We start from the raw sequence: 23,634 nt of genomic DNA on the forward strand, positions 1-23,634 counted from the left end.
TTCATGGTGACATATTTGGTAAACATATCAGAGTATTCCAGAAATGTAAAATCACAGGGGCACCTGGGTGTCTCAGTCAATGAAGCAGCAGACTCTTGATTTCTGCTCAGGTCATGACCTCAGGTTCCTTGGATCGAGCCCAGCATCAGGCTCTGGGCTCAGCCTGGAGTCTGCTTGAGGATTCTCCCTCTCTCTCTCTGTCTCTCTCTCTGCACCTCCCCCATCTCTCACACATGCGCGCGCTCTCTCTCTCTCTCTCTCTCTCGATCTCGCTCTCTAAAATAAATAAATAAATCTTTAAAATAAATCTTTAAAGTAAAATAAATCCATCTACATCTAGATATAGATATATATAAAATCATGAATCTAGGCAATCCTGTTGTACATTACCCCCTCCCCAAATTAACAGCACAGATGCATTTATACAAAAAAATCTAGTGCTAACCTCTGAAGCATTATTTTGGAGCTCAGAGGAACACCATCTTTAAAGCTACCCGGTGTGGCACACAAACCATGCACATAAAATTCAGGGTGACATAATAGCTCAAGGATTTTGAAGGTCCCTGGACTTGTCTACAAACTGTGGATGCTCAGACTGGTTATGATTTGCATAAAACTCTAATGGTTTACTCTGCTTGGAATTGCTCTAAAAATCATTCAGAGGCATTCACAGCAATTCCAGCCGGGAATATGATGAGTGTTCATGGTGAAGATACTGTTATAGAGGGAAACAGGGTTCTGGTAAAAACCTGCTATTCTTTACATTAATTAAAAATAATGCTACCAATCCTCTTGTGGGTAAAAAACAAACCCAAATAAGTGGAGCTCTCTTTGTTTACCTCTTGGCGCACAATGAATTACATGGCGGGTGACAACATAAAATTCACAGGAGCAATCTGGAACAACAAAAGGTAAAAATAAAATAAAATGAAATCTCATAGAAATGAAAGGATGAAGGAAATTTATTTTGGCATTAACAACTGCTTTCTGATGTCTGTGAACCTAGCTGTTTCCCGTTTGGGCTCTATCTGTGTTTAGAGATAGATAAACTCTCCTATTATTACAGGATAGGCTTTTGAGACTTGCATTTTTCACCTGAATTTTTATAAAACTCAGTTAATACTAAAAGAATGAAAACATAAATATCGAGGCAAGTTGCCTGTACAAACATTCCAGATTCTGACTATCCACATCAACAGAGATGCTCTGAAAATCATAGGTTAAACTATGATGTTTTAGAGTCATTTAGATATCTTTTTTAAATATTTTATTTATTTGAGAGAAAGTGAGAGAGAGCACATGCTTGGGGAGGGGCAGAGGGAGAAGCAGAGTCCCTGACAAACGGAGTGATGATGAGGTGGGGCTAGATCCTAGGACCCTGACATCATGACCTGACCCTGACCGACTAAGCCACCAGGGTGCCCCAGTCATTTAGATATCTTGAGATAAGAAAGAAAGTCTAAATTGTGTTGAATGTGGTATCACGTTAAAAGTCCTAGCTTTGTTCACATGTCAGTTTGTACAGATTAACCACGTAGTTCGGGGTCATAGAGCTATTTACAGAATTAGCATCTTTTGAATATACAAGGCTTTAGGGTTTTTTTCAAAATGAAAAGAGACAGTAGGAAGTTCAAATAAATCCATACACAATGTAGTATCTGAAGCCACTGAAGACAATCGGGTACTATCTGTTTCGGACAACTTCCCTACTGATTTTTATTTTCCATAAAAAGCACTGGAGATATATCCATTCGATGTCAATGTATCAAAAATCTTAGGGGGAGAAAATTAAGAAATAAAAGTACTGCTGTGATGATGAGTCCCTGTCCTTGTACATTCCATTAGGTAATGACCAGCACAGTGTGCCGGTAGGAAACACAGTCTTCCTATCTGTACTTACAGCCACAGAAAGCCCATCTTCTCTTCAGAGACTAATCTAATTAGGGGTGAAGAAACTGAAAAATAAAATATGACAAAAAGGCAGAATTAAGCTATTCACTTTTCTTCCCCAAAGCAACCGGAGTTTATCTTGCGACTGACTGTAGATTTTTAGATAAGTGAATTTCCACAACGATCCAAAAAGCTGAAATTGCATATAGATTGAGCGATGATTGAGTTTCTAAAGGAGAAGGTTACATAGAAAACACGCATGCGTAAGAATGAACATGACCTTAAAGAAGCAAAACTAGTATTAGATATACTATCTGCATGTAGGTAAAATGCCCAAACCTCAAAACAAAATGTACTACTAGATTAAGTATTTCAAAGCTTCCAAAAAGTATTTAAATGTGATAAAAAGATAATTCACCTAGAGATCTAGTTTTATTAATTTTCTAAATCTTACCATGAACTAACCTTTTATGAATCTTTTTTACAAAAAAAAAAAACAAACAATATAGGTAGTTTATATCAAGTTGTTTCATAGTTCTACATTTTAATTTCTGTTAGAATGTTTACAATGTAGTGATAAATCAATTCAAACATTCCTGCCTTTTAATAAATCCATAACAACAGAATCTTATGACTATTATGTTTACTAAAGATACGTTCTTGGTGACATCTTTACATTTAGGATTTTCTAGAAGCCACAGGTGTGTATTGTTTCTCATTCTTTTAGTGTATGTAAGTTAAGTAAAGGGCAAAATGACAACCTCAGTAATTACAGACCTTAGAATTACTTATTATTTCCTGAATGTGTACATCCTCAGAGTGAATGAAGAAAGCTCGCCTTACTATTCTAAAAATTTTTTCGGAGGTGGGAATTTGAAAGACGGGTTATTTCTGTACCTTTTTCCTAGATGTAATTTTCATCAAACTACTTATTCATTCAATATGAACATAATTTATTTTCTTTTCCCTTCTGTCTTCTTCACACATGCTTTAAAATTTCAATTATTTTTGTTTCATTGAGAGCAATAGAAAGAATTAAGAAAGAAGAGGTATTCTCCCCTAAACAATTGGAGAAATAAATGCTAGTAAAATACAAACTACTTGAAGGTTATAAAATATGAGCAAGAAGCTGCCTGCATTATTTCTAGTCCTGATATGTCTAAGTCTTTTTTGATTAGTGACAAATCAAATATTTTTGAAATAGACTTCATCTTGAAGAAAATAGTTTTATTCTAATGCATTTTCCATCTGATTAAGTATCCTTTCCATTATCTCTTTTTATCTTTTGAAAGCCTTCAGAAGTGGAAGAGAGGACATGATTTGGCATCTGGGAGTAAATGCCTTGAGATATTTTTTAAATTATAAAAAATGCTGACTGAAAAGTAAAAACAGATTTTGAAATAATACATTTTCAGAAATCTTGGCAGCTTATTCTCCCATCTCAAATGAACAACATGGTGTTTTTTTGTTTCCATCAGAAAGACAATTTAACAATATTGCTTCCCTGTTTCACTAGAATAATTAACAGTGGCTAGGCTCATAGTAACAGTTTCAATAAATTCAGATCATCACCTCAGGATATTAATAACGCAATTTGTATTAAGTATTAAATAAAGAAATATTTAAGAAACAAAGTTCCCATGTTTTATACATAAATTATAAATAGAATAATTTTTAATGTATTCATGCTTTCATTCTTTCCTTCCCATTCTTTCTTTCATTTACTGACCCCAATTATATATCCGAATCTAAGATCAGTGCTAAGTGTACAAAATTAATTAAGACAAAGTCCTTGAGTTCAAGGAACTCATGCGTTATCGGGTAAGAGTTCAAAGCAGATTGCACAGCAATGTGATAAACGCTATACCAGTAATTTTCATGAGGAGCTGGGGAAGCTGAGCAGAGGGAGGAAGAGCAGGAACGACACAGGTAATGTTTGCTTCACAGAGAAAATTATCTAGAATCAGATCCTAAAGAATTTGTAGGGATTACTGTCAAAGGGGAGAGGGATGGAGGGGGTATGTTAGGAAGAAATAGTATTCATGACAGTTCATAAATATTTCAAAACTTGCAAGACTTTTATTGTCACAAGTGTAAAATGCATAGCACTTCTAAGAGGTACGTTCTGCTAAGACATTTGGACTTGACTTCTATAGATGATTGGATTCTGGAAGCATTTGAAGTGAGAATTACACAGTCAGGTTTGTTTTATTTTTGCGTTTGTTTTCAAGATTTTTATATACTTATTTGAGAGAGAGAAAGAGAGAGGGAGAGAAAGATAATGAGCTGGGGGGAGTGGCAGAGGGAGAGGGAGAAGCAGACTCCCTGCTGAGTAGGGAGCCCAAAGAGGAGCTGGGATCCCCCGGATCCCAGGTCCAGGACCCCAGGATCATGACCTGAGCCACCCAGGCGTCCCTCATCTTTGTTTTAGAGTGCTAGTTGGCAGTGGTATGGAGGAATGGAGTATGGAGGAATAATAGAAAATAAAAGTGATATTGAAGTTGTGGAAAGAAGTTAACTAATAAGGAAATTGAACAAGAAAGGACGTCTTAGTATATACTTCCTAGTTTCTGAATTAAGTGTTTAGGGGACACCTGAGTGGTTCAGTTGGTTAAGCATCTGCCTTCGACTCAGGTCGTGACCCCAGGATCCTGGGATCGAGTCCCACATTGGGCTCTTTGCTCAGTACAAAGCCTGCTTCTGCCTCTGCCCCATCCCCCGCTCATGCGCGCTCTCTCTCTCTCTCTCTCTGACAAATAAATAAAATATTTTTTAAAAAGGTATTTAGGACCATTGTACCATTCATCAAACTAGCATTAAAAACAGGAGAAAAAAAAACTTTCAAGGGAAGATCCTTGAAAAGGATTGATAAGGATCAATATTTATTCGTTATCTCACATATGTAAGACACCATGTTGTGTAGAAGAATCCAGTGGGGTATGAGCAGTATGTCTTTGATTATTTTTTACTCTAGATGGGGAGTGATACCTATAATTTAAAATGTAAAATTTTAGGATAGATGTGATAGGTTCTAAATGAGCATGACAGGCAGTAAACCCTAAATATATTCAGAGGATGAACAGATTACATTTACCTTAAGAGGCGGGAAAAGTGGTAAAGAGACTTCGTAGATGAGTAGAGGAAAAGTAGTCTGAGCAGGGCTCTGATTACAGAAGTCTTGTATGCTGGGCAGAAGCAGTGTCCAAGAAAATAATATAGCTCTTTGTAGAGGTGAGGTGTCAGGAGATTTGGTGAGATAAATCTAGACATGTATAGGTTGTATTTTGTGGAGCGAGCTGGAAGCAGGAACACCATTTAGATTATTAAAATAACACAAGTGGGAGATGTCTGTTGAAATGTGTTGACATTTTTGTAAGGGTAAGGATGCTTGCAGGATTCACAGAAACTCTTTCTAATCTAGTAGAAGAAATGACAGTTAATAACTTACTTTTACCAATAGGACTACTCCATTCCTTCTCGAAAGTATTTTTCTCTTTTGATTTGTAGGGACAAACTCATTTCTACTTCTATTTAAGGAGAAATGAGAAGAGGTATAGTATACACATTTTGACGTGTTTGGGGGAAAAAATCATGTAACTGTGACTGTTAGAAACTGAAGGTCTTTAGAGATCATGTTATTCAGTACCTAACTTTTTTTAAAGATTTATTTATTTGAGAGAGAGAGAAAGAGGAAGCGCAAGGAGAGGAAAGAGGGGGAGGGAGAGAAGAAGACTCCACTGAGCATGGAACCTGATACGGGGCTTCATTCCAAGACCCCAAGATCATGACCTGAGTCAAAATCAAGAGTCAGCACTTACCTGATTAAGCCACCTAGGCACCCCTGAGTGCCTCATTTTAGAAATGGCAACCAGAGGACTTTAAATATTTATCAGAGATCAAAAAATGAATTAGAGGCAGATCTGGGAATAGAATGAAATTTCCCCATCTAATCTTTGACTTTACCAATTTAGATTTGGAGGGAAAGAGATGCAAATAAAGAAAAAAGAAAGCAAGGAGTGAAGCCTTCCAAAGACTGAAATAATCTTTGGCATAGGTTTAAGTTTGAAAATAATGAATACATTGGAACTTTCTGGCACTTAGGAGGTACATGAATTTGCCCTGGACTTCATCCGTATTCTAGCATAGAAATTTCAAATGCTGCCTGGAATTCCTATGAATTGTGGGCAGAGGGCAGGGAGGGTTATGTTCTCTTAAGCTCCTTGGCCTCATGACCGTGATTTCCTTTCATGTTATCTTTTCTGTCCTATGTTGATCTGCATGTAAAACTTATTCCCCTCTTGTCCCCTCCAAAATACTACTACTACCAAACAAAAACCTCAAAACATATAAACAATCATGGTAGATTTTATTGAAAACTGAAGGCAGCAGGAGATCCCATTTGGCAAACATCAAGACAAATGACCTAAAAAATAGAATTTAAATGTTTCTATTTCTCTCTGGTCTCCTCCCCACAGTGTGAGGGGTGCCAGCCTTTCCTGATTCCTTTGTTCCCCTTCCATCTGGCCTTTCTCTTTTTCTTCTCTCTGACTCTTCAGAACAGCAGACATTCCATGCCAGGCTTTAGCCTTCTCTTCTGAAGCCCCTTGGGCCCGCTGTTATGGAGACCCTGGGGAAGCCCAGTCTCTTCCTGGACCCGCAAGTACTATGTTCTTCAGGTCAATTCCCGAAACTTCAGAGAGATATATTAATGAATGACTATCTTACACTACATAAAGTGGTAGCAAGTGGCACTACAGAGTGAAAAAGGCCCATATCTCAAATACAATTAAAAGGGTGCCTGGGTGGCTCAGTTTAACCTTCTGCCTTCAACTTGGGTCATGATCCCAGGGTCCTGGGATCGAGTTCCACATCGGGCTCCCTGCTTGGCAGGGAGTCTGCTTCTCCCTCTGAACTTCACCCCACTTGTGCTCTCTCTCTCTCAAATAAATAAATAAAAATACAATTTAAAAAGATTTTATAATTTGTAAAGAGCCTCGTAGTGTAATTAACTGAAGAAATTGTGTGCATTCGAAGGCACAGGGTCAAACTTGAAGATAATGAATGAACAGCAATAGTTTTGCCCCTGAGATCTAGATGAATTCACCCAGAATTTCAGCCCTATTCCGATGGAGGAATTTAAAATGCTGTCTCAAGTTTATTAAATTTTTTGATTATTTAAGTCTCCTAACAGTCCCATGGACTGGATATTGGAGGTGGTGCTGCTATCATGACTCTGATTCCTTCCCACTAAGTTCTTAGAGCTATTGCTAGCTTGGAATTCTTATAAATTCAGTGACTGAGATTTCTCATTAAGAAGAGAAATATTATGGGGGCACCTGGGTTCCTCAGTTGGTTAAGTGTCCGACTCTTGGTTTCAGCTCAGCTCGTGATCTTAGGCTCTGTGCTCAGTGGGTACTCTGCTTGTCCCTCTTTCCCCTCTGCTCCTCCTCCTGCTCGCTCTCTCTCTCCGTCTCTGTCTCCCTCTTTCTCTACCTCTAAAATAAAGTCTTAAGAAAAATTAAAAAAAAAGAAAGAAAGAAAAGAAGAGAAGAGAAATATTCTAAGGAATGGCGTCCAATCCTACTCTTTCTTAACTTTTCCTTCGACTTTTAAAAGAAAGCTAAAACCCTGGTGGGGTTAATGACTGCTTCACCGACTCCAGTTACTTGGATGATGAATTTCCAGGACATCCTGCACAGAGAGCTAATAAGTATAAAACACAGAAAAATCACAACCATCCTTTGTCGTTAGTACAGGGTCTACTATGCATTTTTGTTTTCATTCTTCCACAATTTTTAAAACATCAGGATAAAGTTCAATTAAAAGGAAGATCGTGCTGGACATAATTTTTTATGTAGAAGAAACGTCTTTCTCAGAGCTCATTTGGGCATTGATCCATCTTACTTGGTATCTGTGCACCTGCATTAGGGAATCCCTTGATTACTGAATAGAGTCTTGATTAATAAAATGCATTTACTATCTAACATTTAAGAATCTCTTTACAGTGTCTAAATTTCAGATTTCAGAATTCAGCATGAGACCATGTTACTTGAAGCTGACATTTTGGCAATAGATAGTTCACGTGTTAATGAGTGAACCCATGTTGGGCCCTTAAAACTGCAAACACAATGTGTAATTCTTCTGTGGTGATTTTCATAAAGAAAAGTGACACAGAGAGGGAATTAAGGAATACTTAATTCTTACACTGAACCAGGCACATTTATATCCTATTTAAGAAAAACTTAACCCAACCTGTAAGGTTGGCATTTCTATCTTTATTTTTATCTATGGAAATTGAAGTTTGGACAGATTAAGTAACTCACTCAAGTCATTTAGGTAAGAATGAGGGAGCTGGGGTTGTCTCCTACTGTCTGCTACCTTCAAAGTGCATAGCGTATACATATGTCTTAAACTTATGTATTAAGCTGTCTTTAAATGTAAAGTAGGATCACAATCCCTATATACTCTTTCTCCTCTCCAGCAGAGCAGAATATGCCATCCTTCTTATTGTGTTTCGCAGCCAGGTATTATCATCTGAATGACAGCTAGTCTTTTTGACCCTTAAGTTTGCTTGTCTCATCTTTCCTGACCGTTGCAATAGTCACAGTCTATGTTTTCCCAAAGCCTTAAAACAACGTTGTCACTTAAAATGATCTGAAATGCCCTTCAGCATCTATACAAACAGAATTGAATGTTGTATCTTTTTGAATGGCCCCTTAAAGCCACAATAAACAAATGTTTATTTAATCAACAAGTTTAAATATATATATATTGATAAATGTCTGTGTTGTGTACCTTCTTGTCCCTTTTCTGTCCCCCTTCCTTTTCAGTTTCTGTAGTTCTACAGCTTAAGATGTGAAAAATTCATCACACATTCTTTCTTTTCCTGAACTAAGAGTAAATCACCTCTGTACTTTCTGTACCAAATGTTGGTTGAAGGTTAGGATTAGCAGATATAATACATGACACCCAGTTATTTTATTTTATTTTATTTTATTGAGACTAGGTTACAATTTATTTATTTAATTATTTCAAAAATATAAGGGTTTTATTTTTTTATTTTTCCTTTAAATTCAAGTTAGTTAACATATAGTGTAATATTAGTTTCAAGTGTACAATATACTGATTCAGTTCTGAATTTCAGATAAACACCATATCATTTTTAATATAAGTATGTCCCCTGAAAATATTGCATACTTATATTAAAATTTTTTTTCATGTTTACCTGAAATTCAAAGTTAATTTGGTGTCCTGTATTTTTAATTGCTAAGTCTGGCAACCTTACTAATCATCTGACATTTGTAAAAGTTCCCAATTTGAAGGAAATATATATTTTAATTTTGATGTTTTATACTGTGAGATTATGTGCCTACTTCAGATGGCTTTTATTTTCCCTCACTGATTTCCTTTTAAGATGATCATTATTGCTTATTAATTGTTACTCCTTTGGTTCATTCTAGGACAGTAATGGAGAGGATGAGGATAATTTTCTCATTATCTGCAGGTTTATAGTTAGTTAATTATTTATGTTATTTTATTCAGTTTTCAAGTTAGCCCCTTAGGAGATATGATTACACATTATTTCTTCAAGAGTTGTTTTTTTTTTTTAAGTCATCAAACAGTTTCTAAACTGATACTTAGATTTAAGACCTCTATCAGTTTTTAATCCCATTGGAAAATTAAACCTTTGATATCATTCTCCTTTTACTTTCACTGATATATTCTGTGCAAAGTTACTGTGTGTGCCATTACATGTTTGAAAATAAATATTGCGACTGCTTTTTAATTATATTTCTGTCATCTTGTCTGGGAAGTTTTCAAAGTCACAGAATAGTGGAAATTAATTTTTAAACTTTGCACATGGATAACTATTCTTTCTGGAAGTTATATCTTCTTTTAAAATGCAAAAGGAGTCTCTCCTTGAGATATGAAAATTTATACCTTGGAATGTCTCAAATGTCACCCCCACCACAATCACAAAATTAGGGTTTTGTTTTTTTTTTTAAGATTTTATTTATTTATTTATTCAACAGAGATAGAGACAGCCAGCGAGAGAGGGAACACAAGCAGGGGGAGTGGGAGAGGAAGAAGCAGGCTCATAGCAGAGGAGCCTGATGTGGGGCTTGATCCCATAATGCTGGGATCACGCCCTGAGCCGAAGGCAGACGCTTAACTGCTGTGCCACCCAGGCGCCCCACAAAATTAGGGTTTTATCTAAAACTGTTACTTTACTTTCAAAGACCTATCTCTAACAATTTTCCACTCACAGAAATAAAATATATTACAAAATATCAAAAGAGTAAACTCCATAAAGAAAGAATTGCTCAGATAGTCTGTCTATATGTTATAGGGCCTACAGAGTCTCTCTAGAAAAACAAAACAAAACAAAACATCAACAACTACTAAAACCCAGTGAGAGGTCAACAAATGCCAACAGCTTTTAGCTTATAAACTGAAGTCTGTAATCTTAGGAATTTACTGTGGCAGAACCTTATAAATTTACCCTTAGAACCATAAGATAGATGAAACCACATTATAGTCTTGAAAAAAAACTCTTCCTCTCTGATTCAAGATCAAGGTCTGCATTGCTGTTTAATGTGAAGGAGTCATCTGGTGATTTTAGTATATTTTTCTTATAAAACAACATATTTTTAAGGAATTTAAGTGTTAGCTCTAATTTTCCAATGAAAATGTCATCACTGCTTATTGAATCGATGTATTTCCCATTGTTCTTCACAGTAAGCATAAGGAGCTTTATCTTATAGGTTTAAAATTTATATTTTTATTTGCATTATTTGTATTATTTGCATTATTTTGTGTAATTTGTATTAATAAGCTGGTGTAGAGGCCATTAATGGAACAGACATGACATGCCTACACCAAAATGTTTGATGAAGATTAAGCCAAAAGAAAATAAAGTTGTTCCAAAGGGAATGATCTAAAACATTTATGTGAAATTACAAAAGAAAAAAAAGAGATTTTGTCATCATCATCTTTTAAAAAATGTTGTTTTTGCATTTTTGAAATGCAAAGTCATTCTGTTTAGCTCATTTAAATTATGGAAAGGCTCTGGGAATCTGGAAAATCACATAGAGTCAATAAATGAAAGTGTAAATAGCGGGGCTCCTGGGTGGCTCAGTCGATTAAGCATCTACCTTCAGCTCAGGTCATGATCCCAGCATCCTGGGATTGAGCCCCACATCGGGCTCCCTGCTCAGCAGGGAGTCTGCTTCTCCCTCTCCCTCTGCCTCTGCCCCTGACTCCTGCTCGCTCTCACTCTCTTAAATAAACAGAATCTTAAAAAAAAAAAAAAAGTGTAGATAGAATATAATTCAACTGCCTGAGGAAAGTGTTAGAGTGCATGACCTCTTTGGGTAAGTATGACCCCACATGAAGTCAACTGTAATGAAATGATTTTGAGCAGTTCATGGTTTTAGAGAGAGCCTTAGTTCCAATGAGGTCAAAGTAAGGCGCCATGGATAATCTCTCTAATCAAAGGTGGGTGTTATGTGTAGGAAGATTGCCAAATGCCCCGTGAGACCTGTGTCTTTAAAGAATTAATGATATATTACATGAGAGCTCACTCTCCACATTTTCATTCACACTCTGCTGTTTCTAGGAGATTAGAACTGAGTATTGTGACCTATCCCTCCCTCAAATTCATGTACCTGAGAAATAAAAAAGGAGGAGATGGTCTTTGCTCTTTAATCAGAGAGTGAAAATCCTCAGTCAATCTGAATTTGGCTAAATAAGGTAATCTCAAAAGTGGTCTACAGAGGGACATTTAGATTTACCCTTCTTGGCCTTTCACTACCTTGAACACATTTTCCAATTTTTCTCTTTTATTGTCTGTACTCCTGTTTCCAGTTGTGCCATTTTTTGGATGAATATTTGATGCGTAAAAATAGAAATGAAAACCGCATCTGTCCACTTGCTTGTACTGACTGCTGGATTCCTGTTCTGTCCAGGCACTGAAGGAGCAGTATTCGGGCACTCTGTTGAAACACCTCACATCAGAGCAGAACCTTCCCAAGACCTCAGGTAAGTTCTGGCTCTTCCAGCTCTGTCAGACTTTCCATCGCTGTTGATTTACTCTTGATACACAAAGAAGTAAAATAGAAAATGTGCTACATACTTGTATAAAGAGTTGACATTCCCTACCTACATGGTAAGTAGTTAAGTATTTGATTGAGGGCAAGAAAATATGAGTTATTATTCAAAACTTCTATATATTTTTGCCCCAAATAAACATACAATGAATATAAAAATAAATATGTCAGACAGGAAGAGTGTGGAAAAGGCAGTTATAGAGGAAGTTTAGAGGAGGATTGATGAAAATCAGGATTCTGAAAAATCTGACATAGACAATGAAACACATAACACACATAAGCAGAAAGAAAGAAAGAAAGAAAGAAAGAAAGAAAGAAAGAAAGAAAGAAAGAAAGAAAGAAAGAAGAGCAGAGAGTAGGAAGAAAGCTATATTTGGTCAGGGAATGTTATGTTGAGGGAAATACAAAGCAAATGTAAATAGTAATCAGAAAAAGGCAGAGCTTAATTGCCCTGTGATGGACTCCTCAATCTATTTTTATTTCCAGTGGAATAGGCTTCTTCCTGATATTGTGCTATTTGTAAGAGGCACAGTTATATGTAACAGCCCTCACTACCCAGGAAATTGTGAGACAACTTTATAGGGATTCTTCCCAGGATAATCACAGCAACTGTTAACAGAAGTTGAAATATTAAAATCTAGTAACTGATCAATGGATGTTCTCAATAAATAACTTAAGGTTTAGGGATCAAAGATATTTTATATAACTTATTGTGGTAATCATTTCACAGTCTATCCATACATCAAATCATTATGTAGCATACCTAAAACTAATAGAACTTAATATGTCAATAAAAAAGATGTTTTATATAATTACTTTCTGATAGGTAAATTACATTCCAAAATACATTTTCTATGGGATTAAAAAGGACAATAATGATAATAAAAAAATAAATCACATATTAAAAGTCATTTTTAAAGCTGAATCAAAATACCAATCTGGGAGACAGTCTTTGTCTTGGAAAACACAATGCAAATATTAAGCAAAACCCAAATTATTTCATAAAGATCAGATTCAGCCCTTCCCATTTGGATGAGTGGAAAAACATGTTCAAATGAAAATAGAAAAATAAAAAAAATTAAATGCAAAAGAAAAAAGCCATACTTTCACAACAGTAAATTTTTCAGGGCTTTATAGTTCTGCGATAAAATTTCCTAAGGAATTCTGTTTCTCAGGATCTCAGGATTCCAGATCCAAACAGTCGGTTAACAATAACAGAAGATGGTGGCCATCTTCCTGTGATCAAGGCATTTTTTATTAGACAAAAATAATTTTTTACTCAATGCCAAAACCCCAAGGATTTAGGATGGTGGAAGAGTATGTGTGAACAGCTGATCTCATGGTGTGTTATAGTTTTAACTTATGGCTCTTTTTTCAGTTAGGAATTTGACATTTTTGTGTAATTATTTATCTTATCCCTCCCCACCTAGCAAGATTATATGTTCCGTTAGCCCAGAATTTGCATCCTTCCTTGTTTATCTTTAGTGCTCTAGCAGTCAACATGTATCTCACATAGAATTGTGTCTGGTAAATATTTGTTCATTTGAATTACTGAACTACCAAAACTCAATAGTGAGGATGCTGAGTATGTGTAATGTAAGAAATATCATCGCTGTTACCGTGTTATTAAGACCCATGTGGCCAACACTGACTCCAATTGTTTTTGAACTGTGTTTTAGTACAGATGCCAGAGTTAAGTGATTCATTCAATAAAAAGCTATTTAAATTATGCCATTCTAAAAGAAACCTCTTTTTACTTCTAACATTTTAGTAACTATATATTCATTGTATGATTTTCATTATGAAAATCTATTGCCAAAAGAGAAATAAGAACTGCTATTTTAATTACCTTGCTGACATTGTCTCAAAATTCATAAGCGTGAATGTGAATTAAATTATAATTAGTATATAGTGTTTCTGGGTTTTATTTTCTAATTATTCATCAATTATTTAAATATGGCACTAAGCTAAGCTTATCTGCTAGTGCTAAAAGCAAATTAGCAGCCCCCAAGATGAGTGTTACTGACCTAAATTCGAAAACTGAAACAGAAGCAAAGCACAGTAATGATGGGGGTGTTCAATTATTCATTTGTGTACATGAAGATTAAAAGCAGAGTTTTCTGAGATCTTTACAAGTCCTGCTGACAATTTTCCTTTCAGGGCAGTAAGAAGTACTCTTAGTCTAATCAACAAGGTGAGATTGGTTGGCCAGGTAAATCAAATGGTAATTTGAGGAGTAAGTTGTCTTTAATTTTGTTTTTGTTGAGAATAAAAGACTTTAGACAGGTACATTTCAAAAGGTTTATTAAAGAGTATAGGTAGTATTTTGGTGTGGACATGAAGTCAATTTCTGCAGTTTATTTATTCAACCAATGTTTGATGAGTGCTTCACGTGTGCCAAATTCTCTGCTAGTTTCCATGTCCACTTCAAACCTACACTTGCAGATTTTCTATGATGTCTGATATAAAGTGCCATTGGTTTTTAGCAGGGACCTATGTGTTAAAAAAGCAAAAAAAAAAAAAAAAATGTATGTTGAATAGTCAGTAAGGACATACCAGTATATTTGCCCAGAATAGCCCAAGTATGAACATTCTTCCTTTTTTATTTCTTAAATTAGTGTATAGCTAAATTATTACAGTTCAAAGAGTTTCTGCAGTCTCTGGTGAAGAGTGATGAAGCCCATTGTGTATTGCCCAAAGATTTTTTGAATTTGAGTTTCATTAACTGTTCCAAGAAAAAAAAATTCAGTAAAATGAATTAATATTTAATGATGTAACTGGCATCTTTTCATCATGTTAATTCGTGTATGAATATAATTTTAGACTGAAATGTTGAGTTTTGCAGACTCCAAATTAATCTCCAAAAACACATAGCTCTCGGTTACATCATGGCTGTGTTCAAGGAAAGCCCACCACGTGTAAGGTAGTGAGGATTTTGCACTGAGATGTTTTTGTTTTTGTTTTTTAATTTTATTTATTTATTCGACAGAGATAGAGACAGCCAGCGAGAGAGGGAACACAAGCAGGGGGAGTGGGTGAGGAAGAAGCAGGATCCTAGCAGAGGAGCCGGATGTGGGGCTCGATCCCATAACGCCGGGATCACGCCCTGAGCCGAAGGCAGATGCTTAACCGCTGTGCCACCCAGGCGCCCCTTGCACTGAGATGTTTTATCAATGAAAGGCTAAGATAAATTTGCTGAAAAAAAATAATAAAATAGTATTCTGCTCCTCTCCCCTCCCCTTCCCCCTCTCTCCTTTTCCCTTCTTCTCTGCCTCTCTTTCTTTCTTCTTCTCTTTTACTCTTTCATGCTATGTATGTATATAAATATTTATATATTTAGAGTTAATGGCAAGCGATCATTATGAAAAACTTGTCTTAGTTGAGTCTTACTCTTTCATGCTATGTATGTACATAAATATTTATATATTTAGAGTTAATAGCAAGCGATCATTATGAGAAACTTGTCTTAGTTGGGAACACAGAGCAACAACTGATCTAGAAATATGTTGGAGCTAATTTGAAGGAAGAGACCATAAAGGAAAATGCAAATAGGCAGAAAACAGTAAAAACTGAGGCAACAGAAACAATGTGGTTCGCAGCTGAAAACTCACCTCAGCTCAAAGTGCTAAGGCATTAAAATTGCTCTTATATTCAGGTCAAAATCTGCATTGCTTTCTTTTTCCCCTAAAACATTTTTCTGTTCAATATTACATTCATTCCATCATTGAAATAAAAAATAATTCATGAGTGCCCACTACATGCCTGACGCTGTTAAAGATTTATGAAGAGCGAGATAGCTGATGCTTAAGTTTCTGTGTAGTCATTGCATCTCACAACTTACTTTAAAAGGAGTCTGAATTCCTTTCTCATTATGTTGAGAATTTTTCTAGAGACCTAGAGCACTCATTTTCAAATTGAGATTCACATAACACCTTAAAAACAAAATCTTGTTGCATCTTTGGTGTGTAAACACCATTAAAGCAGAATTTCCTGGAAAAAACAGGTGATAGGGTGACTCGAGTTCAACATTAATCCTTTTCTCTGCTAGAATCTCTTGGTATCCACTATAAGAACTAGCCTGAAATCCGTTGCTATGATTGCTGTAATGCTTTCAAAATGAGCACAATTGTACTTCTCTAATTCCAATGACTAATCACATAGGAATTCACAAGCTCTGCAAATAAACATGGGTTTCATTTTTCAACAGGCCCTTTTAGAGAATGTTTTGTAATAAAATGAATTAAAGTAAAAACCTCTACTATGTTGTGAACCCTCCTCAGGGAGGCTTGAGAATTTCTATATAGGAGAGAAGCAGGGTGTCAGTTAAGTGTTGATCCTGTGTTCCCAACAGTCTGCTTATTAGATAGTGTAGAAGGGAATACAGGTTTAGTCTAATTTGAGTTCCAGAGTATTCTGGAATGTTCGAGCTCCAGAATGTCTAAGTCCAGGCCTTCTATAGGGATTCTAGGCTTGTTTGAGAAGTCCAGCCTATCTAGAGAGACCGATACAACCTAAGCCTTAGGTAGTCAACTTTATCAGTTCTTTCTCTTTATGATTTTCGGGCTTTCCATCTTGTTTCAGAGGTTTTCTTTTGGATATTTCCTGTATGTTCTAATTCTCTGTCATTTATTTTGTACACTAGGTAATTTATTTCTTAGGTCTATGCTTTGTATGAATAAAATGGGAAATTATGTTCTGAATTTTCTTCTCATTTTCCATTAAAAATTAGTCTGTGCTTTATTAGTTTTTATATTTTGAAAGGTAATACTGGAAATTTTTCTTGCAGAGCGTGTTACCAATCTAATGTTATTGTCTTCTGTGTGGAGAGTCAACTTATTATTGATTAAATAACCTACTCTTTTCCACCCAAAATGATCGCTTCATTTCTCAGAAACTAATCTCTCATAAATGATTTTGAGCTGTTTTAAATTATATTGTGTTCCATTGACAAATTTCTATTTTTAATTCCAATCTCATTTTTAATTAAAATAATTTCAATATTAAGTTCTAATTTTAAAAGGAAAATCTCCTACTTTAACTTCATTTTAAAAATCTAATAAGTGTCACGCATACCTTTTTTTTTTTAAATATTTTATTTATTTTTTCTAGAGAGGCAGAGGGAGAGGCAGGTGCCCCTCGGGGTAAGGAGCCTGATGTGAGACTTGATCCCAAGACCACTAGATCACAACCTGAGCCAAAGGCAGACACTTAACCAACTGAGCCACCCAAGCACCCCTGTACTTTTCTTCCAAAATAGTTTAACATAGTGTTTTAAGCTTCAAGAGACTCTATTGAGATTTTTGTTGGGATTTTATTACATATGTTTATTATTTTTTTTTTTGCAATTTTCATGATATGGAAGTAGGTATGAGTTTACTTTTATCCAAATAAACTTATCTCAAATTTTTGAATTTTTAGGTTAAGTAAATAATATCAGACGTTCTTTCCAGATAACCCTCTCCCTGAAATAAGGGTAAAATACAGACATTCAGTGATATAGCATTTATATTAACATGGTAATTTAGCAACTGGAATTAAATATATCTTGAAAGCATCCCTATATGTCATTAGTATTCTTTATTGAATTTTAATAGTCAATGACAGTCAAACATTAGCATCAGTTAACAGTTTTCGTATTTGTATCTCCATAGCATAATGTCTTACAAATTTTAACCAAAAACAAACTAAATAGATATTTCTTTAAGATCTGAGCCCACACCTTCTTCCCAAGATCTTATTATGAAAAGTCTCAAATGTACTCAATATTGAAAGCATCTTATAGTGACCACCTATATACCCCTGGCTAGATTCCTCCATTATCATTGTCCTGTATGTCTTTAATTACACATGTACACATTCCACTAGCCATCTGCCAGTATATCTTTCTTTTTTTGCATTTGCACATACGTTGTATAAATCTGTATACTTTGCCTATTTGCTTTGGCATGCATATCATTAACTACTATTCAAGATTACTTACAGATTCTTTTCTTTTACTGTAAAATAATTATGCAATGACATTCACAAAAATTAAGTGCACATTTCCAGAGTTTTGACAAATGCATACACTTGTGTAACCCAAATTCCTGTCACGATATAAAATATTATCATCGGGAGACTGGCTGGCTCAGTTGGTTAAGCCTCCGATTCTTTATTTCAGCTCGGGTCCTGAAATCGAGCCCTGTGTCGGGCTCTGCACTCAGTGCAGAGTCTACTTATCCCTCTCCCTCTGCTCTTCCCCCTGCTGTCTCTCAAATAAAGAAATAAATAAAAATCTTAAAACATGCGCGCACACACACACACGCACACACACACACACATTATCATCACCTAGAGAGTTCTCTTATGCCCTTCCCAGGACATCCCCACCATTCCCCCCAGAAGCAATATTTTCTCTCACCTCTTTCACCCTGGATTAGATTAGATCGATTTAGTACTAAATATAAATTAATCTACAATATGTACTCTTCCTTGTGAGATTTCTTTCACTCCACATGATGTTTTTGAGTTCCATCTGTGTTGTTGTCTGTATCAATAGTTCTTTCTGCTTTACTGATGATTATTATTCCATTATATGAACATACAATATTTTTTATGCATTTTCCTAATTGATAGACACTTGGGATGTAGCCGGCATGTATTAAGTTTTATATGAAAATGTCAGAGCTTTCCAAAGTGATTACATCATTTTCTGCTAAAAATGAATAAGAATATCAGTAGCTGCACATCTTCCCCAATATTCACTGTTAGCATTCTTATTAATTTGAGCCATTCGGGTGGATGTTTAGTGGTATTCCGTGTCTTTAATTCACCATTACTTGATGAGTAGTGACTTTGATGACTTTTTCATGTGTATATCGAACAACCATATATATTGTTTAGTGAAGTGTTTGTTCAGGTCTTTTGTCCATATTTTAATTGTGTTTTTTGTATTTTTATCTTTGAGCTGGAGGATTATTTATATATCCTGGCAGCAGTCCTTTGTAACATCTGTATTTTGTGGATATTGTCTCCCAGTCTATTGGGTATATTCATTTTATCAATGGATTTTGAAAAGCAGCTTTTCCTCTTGAAGACATCTAATTTCTGTTTTAAAATATTTACTTGTTATTCCTTATTGTGGCCTAAGAAAGTTTTGCCTACTCTCAAGTCACAAAGATATTTTCCTTTCAAAGCCTTACATTTTAGAGGTGCCTGGGTGGTTTTAGAGGATGCCTGGTTAAGCATCCGGCTCTTGGTGTGGTCTCAGGTCATGATCTCAGGGTCCAGGATTGAGCCTTGGGTTGGACTCCCAGCTCAGCAGGGAGTCTGCTTGAGGATTCTCTCCATCTGCCCCTCCCCACACTTGCACACTCATGCTCTCTCACTCACTCTCTAAAATAAATAAATCTTTAAAAAATAATTTAAAAAATAAAAGCCTTATGTTATAGCTTTTACTTTTGATAACAGTAGGTGGTATAGATTGAATTTCATTTTGTCCATATAGAGATTCTAGCACTGTTGAAAATACTTCACTTTTTGTCATTGGATCACTTTATTGTCTTTGTCAAAAATCGGATGACCATACTTGTTGAAGTCTATTTCTAGAGTCTCAATGTTATTCCGTTGTTCTATTTGTTATTCTTATGCCAGGCCAGCAAATGTCTTCATTATTATAGTTTTGCTTGAAGTGCTTAAAATGTGTAAGAGTTTTTAAGTTCAACATTGTTGTTCTTTTTCAAGTTGATTTTGGATATGCTGAGATCTTTGCATTAGCTACCTAATCCTAAGCAAATGACTCAACCACACTAAGATTCAACTACTTCCTAAGTAAAATATGGATAGAGTATGCATTTCTCAGTATTGGTGGGACAATCACTAGGTAATCCATGCAAAGTTTATGTATAGAATGAGTTGAAGAGGCTGTATTTTCCCCATTGGATAGTCTTTCCTGCTTTGCTGAAGATTAATTGACCATATAGTTATGGAAATAAGATTTATATTATATCTTAATGATGATCACACTTAGTTTTATCAAGATTAACAAAGCATACACTTGAAACCTGTTTAAAGTCTTAATCATTTCATAACTTGAAGGATTTAGCAATACTATAAAATTACTACCACTTTTTGAATGTGTTTATGTACTCTTTGATCAGTTTTACATATATACAAATTATATAAATTATTAAGTACATATATAAATTATAAAAATTACTATATATATATATATATATATATATATATATACACATATATATATTCAGCCTCCAGTGCACTGATATCAGAAATTCAGCCTCAGTCTATTCAGTTCTCTTCATTTTTACCTGGGTTTGCATCACTGTACCAAGAAGTTTACACTGTGGCAAAGTTTTTGGGGTGACATTTGGTCATTAGGAGCCTAATGACCCAAGCTGGCATTTGCCAAGAGGTTCTCATTCTTCTCTCCTCTTACTCTTCCTTCACCGCAGGTCACCATCCCTCACTCCTTTGAGAATCTTGGATTTCTTGTTCTCAGTCATCCTGAGATAGCCCTACTCTCCTCAGACCTCTAATACCTAAAGTATAAAGGCCCCACATCATAGGACTTGGCCTCACATAATAGAACACAGAGAACAATTTGGAACCAATTCTGTTGATTTCCCATCCAAATCTTTATTCTGTGAATCAAGAAAACAGTTCTCCAACAGATGGAAATACACAACAAGCTCTCACTGACTTGTTTTCTTCTGATTTTTTTTTACATGTGCTGAATCATTTTCAACACACTAAATGGCTAGGTTTTTTTCAAATCAAAATATCTATAAGATTAGGAAATTTAAAAGTTCTTTATCAACTTCTCTGCTCCATCTTCCACTGTTTGTGGCAAAAGATACTGTTTAGTGAATGCCAGAACTGCAAGGAAATGGGACAGGGAAGGAAATTCTGTCAATATCTCAAAATACTACCCCACCACATATTTATCTCCCTTAATTCTCCTAAGACATATCTTATGGCCCCATAAAAAAACATTAAAATTTTCAATTTAGAGACGTTGAAACTGAGTCTTATTGCTGCTGGCTAACTTTGTTGAACCCATCTCTCAGTCTTTACTGCCTCTTTGAATAGAGATCCTGTAAGTCGGTGTTAGCAAAGCCCTGTACTTTATGGCTGTGCTGACAATGGACACCTGAGGTCTAAAATTAAGACGAATGTAATAAACATCTTCTGATTAAATAATTAATAAAGATGAAAATGGAAAAACTAAAAAGCCCAGAAAGACAATATATTTTAATGCTCTAGTACCAAATGTCAAACGCGGTAGAAATATGATACAAAAACACGTGCACATTTAGTATGGATATCTTACTATCAAATAGATGAGTAAGAACCTCAACCCGTATCCCTGGAAACAAACCAAACCATATCAACTATTTGATAAAGTAAGAGTGCTTTTTCTCCCACTTATAAGTTCACTGAGTTGTGTTTGCTTGAATGTCAGATTCATAATCTGTTTTTGAATATTAATTCATTTTAATTAAGTACCTATCTGACTTCTGTTTGAATCATTTATCATATCCAAACTTATATAATTACATTTAATGTTATGGATAATTAATCAATGAAAATAGTAGTGGTCACAGATTTACTACTCAAGATGGTGTATATTGGGGATGTATTAGGGAATATCAATGATAAAATACACAGATTAAGAGAAATATAGATTCTATGTGCAGGTGTGCCTGGGTGGCTCAGTAGTTAAACGTCTGCCTTCAGCTCAGGTGTCCTGGGATCCAGCCCCGCATCGGGCTCCCTGCTCAGCAGGAAGCCTGCTTCTCCCTCTCCCACTCCCCCTGCTTGTGTTCCCTCTCTCGCTGGCTGTCTCTCTCTCTGTCAAATAAATAAATAAAATCTTTAAAAAAAAAAAAAAGATTCTATGTGCAAAGTAAGAGGATTGTGAGTGAAAAAATTATAATTATCTTATTTTCAAGTTTTTAAATGCTGTGTGAAAACGTGATTTTTATTTTTCTAAAAAAATACAAACATTTCTTTAAAACATATATATATTATATATATATGTATATATATATACACACACACACACATATATTAAAAATCTGACCCCTCCACGGATTTTATAAAGATGTCCAAGAGGCCCATAAAGATGAAAGTTTCAAAGTTACTTTGGTGAGTGAAAAAAAAATGGAAAATGTCGAATTTACTTCTTCTAAATGCTAGCTCTACTCCTTCAATAGCACTTGAAAGTCTTTAAGTTCAACTTCACTACTGAGAGAGAGCTGATCTTCAGAGTTTAAACTATTTGATGTGGTTTTCCCTGCAAAACAGCAATGGATCTGTTGCCTCAGAGGAGACCGGTTGCTCTGGATGATGGTGAATGTGAGCCTGGGGGGACTCTTGTCCTAAAGTTGTGTGGGCAAGGGAACCACATACAATCAATGCCCCAGAACAGAGCGTTTATCCAAAAAGGCCATTTTGGGGATGGTTCCTCTGCTCACACTTGTACTTTTTACCACTGTATTCTAGCTTCCATGTTCCGCCTTCTTTTGCCCTTTTCTCTAGTTTCGCAATTAAAGATAATTTTGAAGCTGCCTCCCAATTAACTTTTTTGCAGGCACAACTATCTAAAACAGTTGTTATTTTTTCCCCCTCATAATTTATGCAGTCGATCTTTAATCGTACTTAAGCTGGTATATCACCCCTCATTTACTTGTTCTCTCTCTGACCAATGTCATTCATTCTGTGAACATTTTCCAGGGCCAGTAGAGGTCAGTTGATGTAGGAAATGGCTTGTTTCTGCATTTTAATTATTTCTAACAGTGTAATGAGTAGTTTGCAATTTTTCAGGCCTACAAAATTTTGACTGTGAATGCTTGAAAGTTCACAATATTAATGATTTTCATTAAACCTCTCTCTTCTTTGCAAGGCTCTTTATTGAGGGATAGTTACATGCTAAGTTGGTAGAAATGTATTTATTAAAACTCCATCATTAATTTTGAAAATATATAAAAGATTTAAACAAGTAAACTTATCATAACCTACTTTTCATGTGCATTGTGAAAGGAAACAGCCTAAGAAACTCTTATTAAATCATTAACCAAATGAGAGTAAATAATTGATGCTTGCAAATGAAGAGTTTCATAAAGAGCCAAAAAATAGATAAAACAATCAAAAATGATTCTAAAGCTCATTTTGACTTCTTCGGAAATGGCAAGGATTTTTATTTATGCCCACTGTTCTACCTGTTCATTTGTTTTAGTTACTAATGTTATCTTTTAGTCCATCATAATTCATCTTTCTTTCTACTCTGAAGGAGTCTTTTGTTTTGGTCTTAGGCTTGAATCCCCCACCAGGTCCTTGATAATGGAAGCTCCACGAGGGGTCCAGGTGAGTGCTGCTGCAGGAGACTTCAAGGCCGCCTGCAGGAAGGAGCTCCATTTGCAGTCTACAGAAGGGGAGGTGAGTTCCCAGGGGCAGAGACTGGCCCTTTACTGCTGAGGGTGCTTCTCAAATTATATGCATATTGCTCCAGGTGACTGATTCATGAGAGAGCTTAAATTATGGAAATATAATACTTCCTGGATACGAAATTTGGTGAATCTGATGTTATTTTCTTAAAACAAAGCACCATTTATTTTCTACAGTAAGATACCCATTC

The 23,634-nt window shown here is 35.5% G+C and overlaps 1 protein-coding gene across 2 annotated transcripts in view; it reads left to right on the forward strand.

Moving 5' to 3' along the window:
• Positions 1–23,634, forward strand: part of SGCZ (sarcoglycan zeta) — a 418,103-nt gene that overhangs the window by 383,883 nt on the left and 10,586 nt on the right. For both annotated transcript variants that reach the window (XM_087856458.1, XM_087856459.1), the window contains 2 exons: positions 11,859–11,931; positions 23,312–23,435. In XM_087856458.1, coding sequence (XP_087712584.1) covers positions 11,859–11,931; positions 23,312–23,435 — 197 coding nt within the window. The remainder of the gene's footprint in view (positions 1–11,858; positions 11,932–23,311; positions 23,436–23,634) is intronic.

The sequence above is a fragment of the Ursus americanus genome, chromosome 27, assembly GCF_024610735.1.
Source record: "Ursus americanus isolate L20-20 chromosome 27, mUrsAme1.1.p, whole genome shotgun sequence".
NCBI lineage: Eukaryota > Metazoa > Chordata > Mammalia > Carnivora > Ursidae > Ursus > Ursus americanus.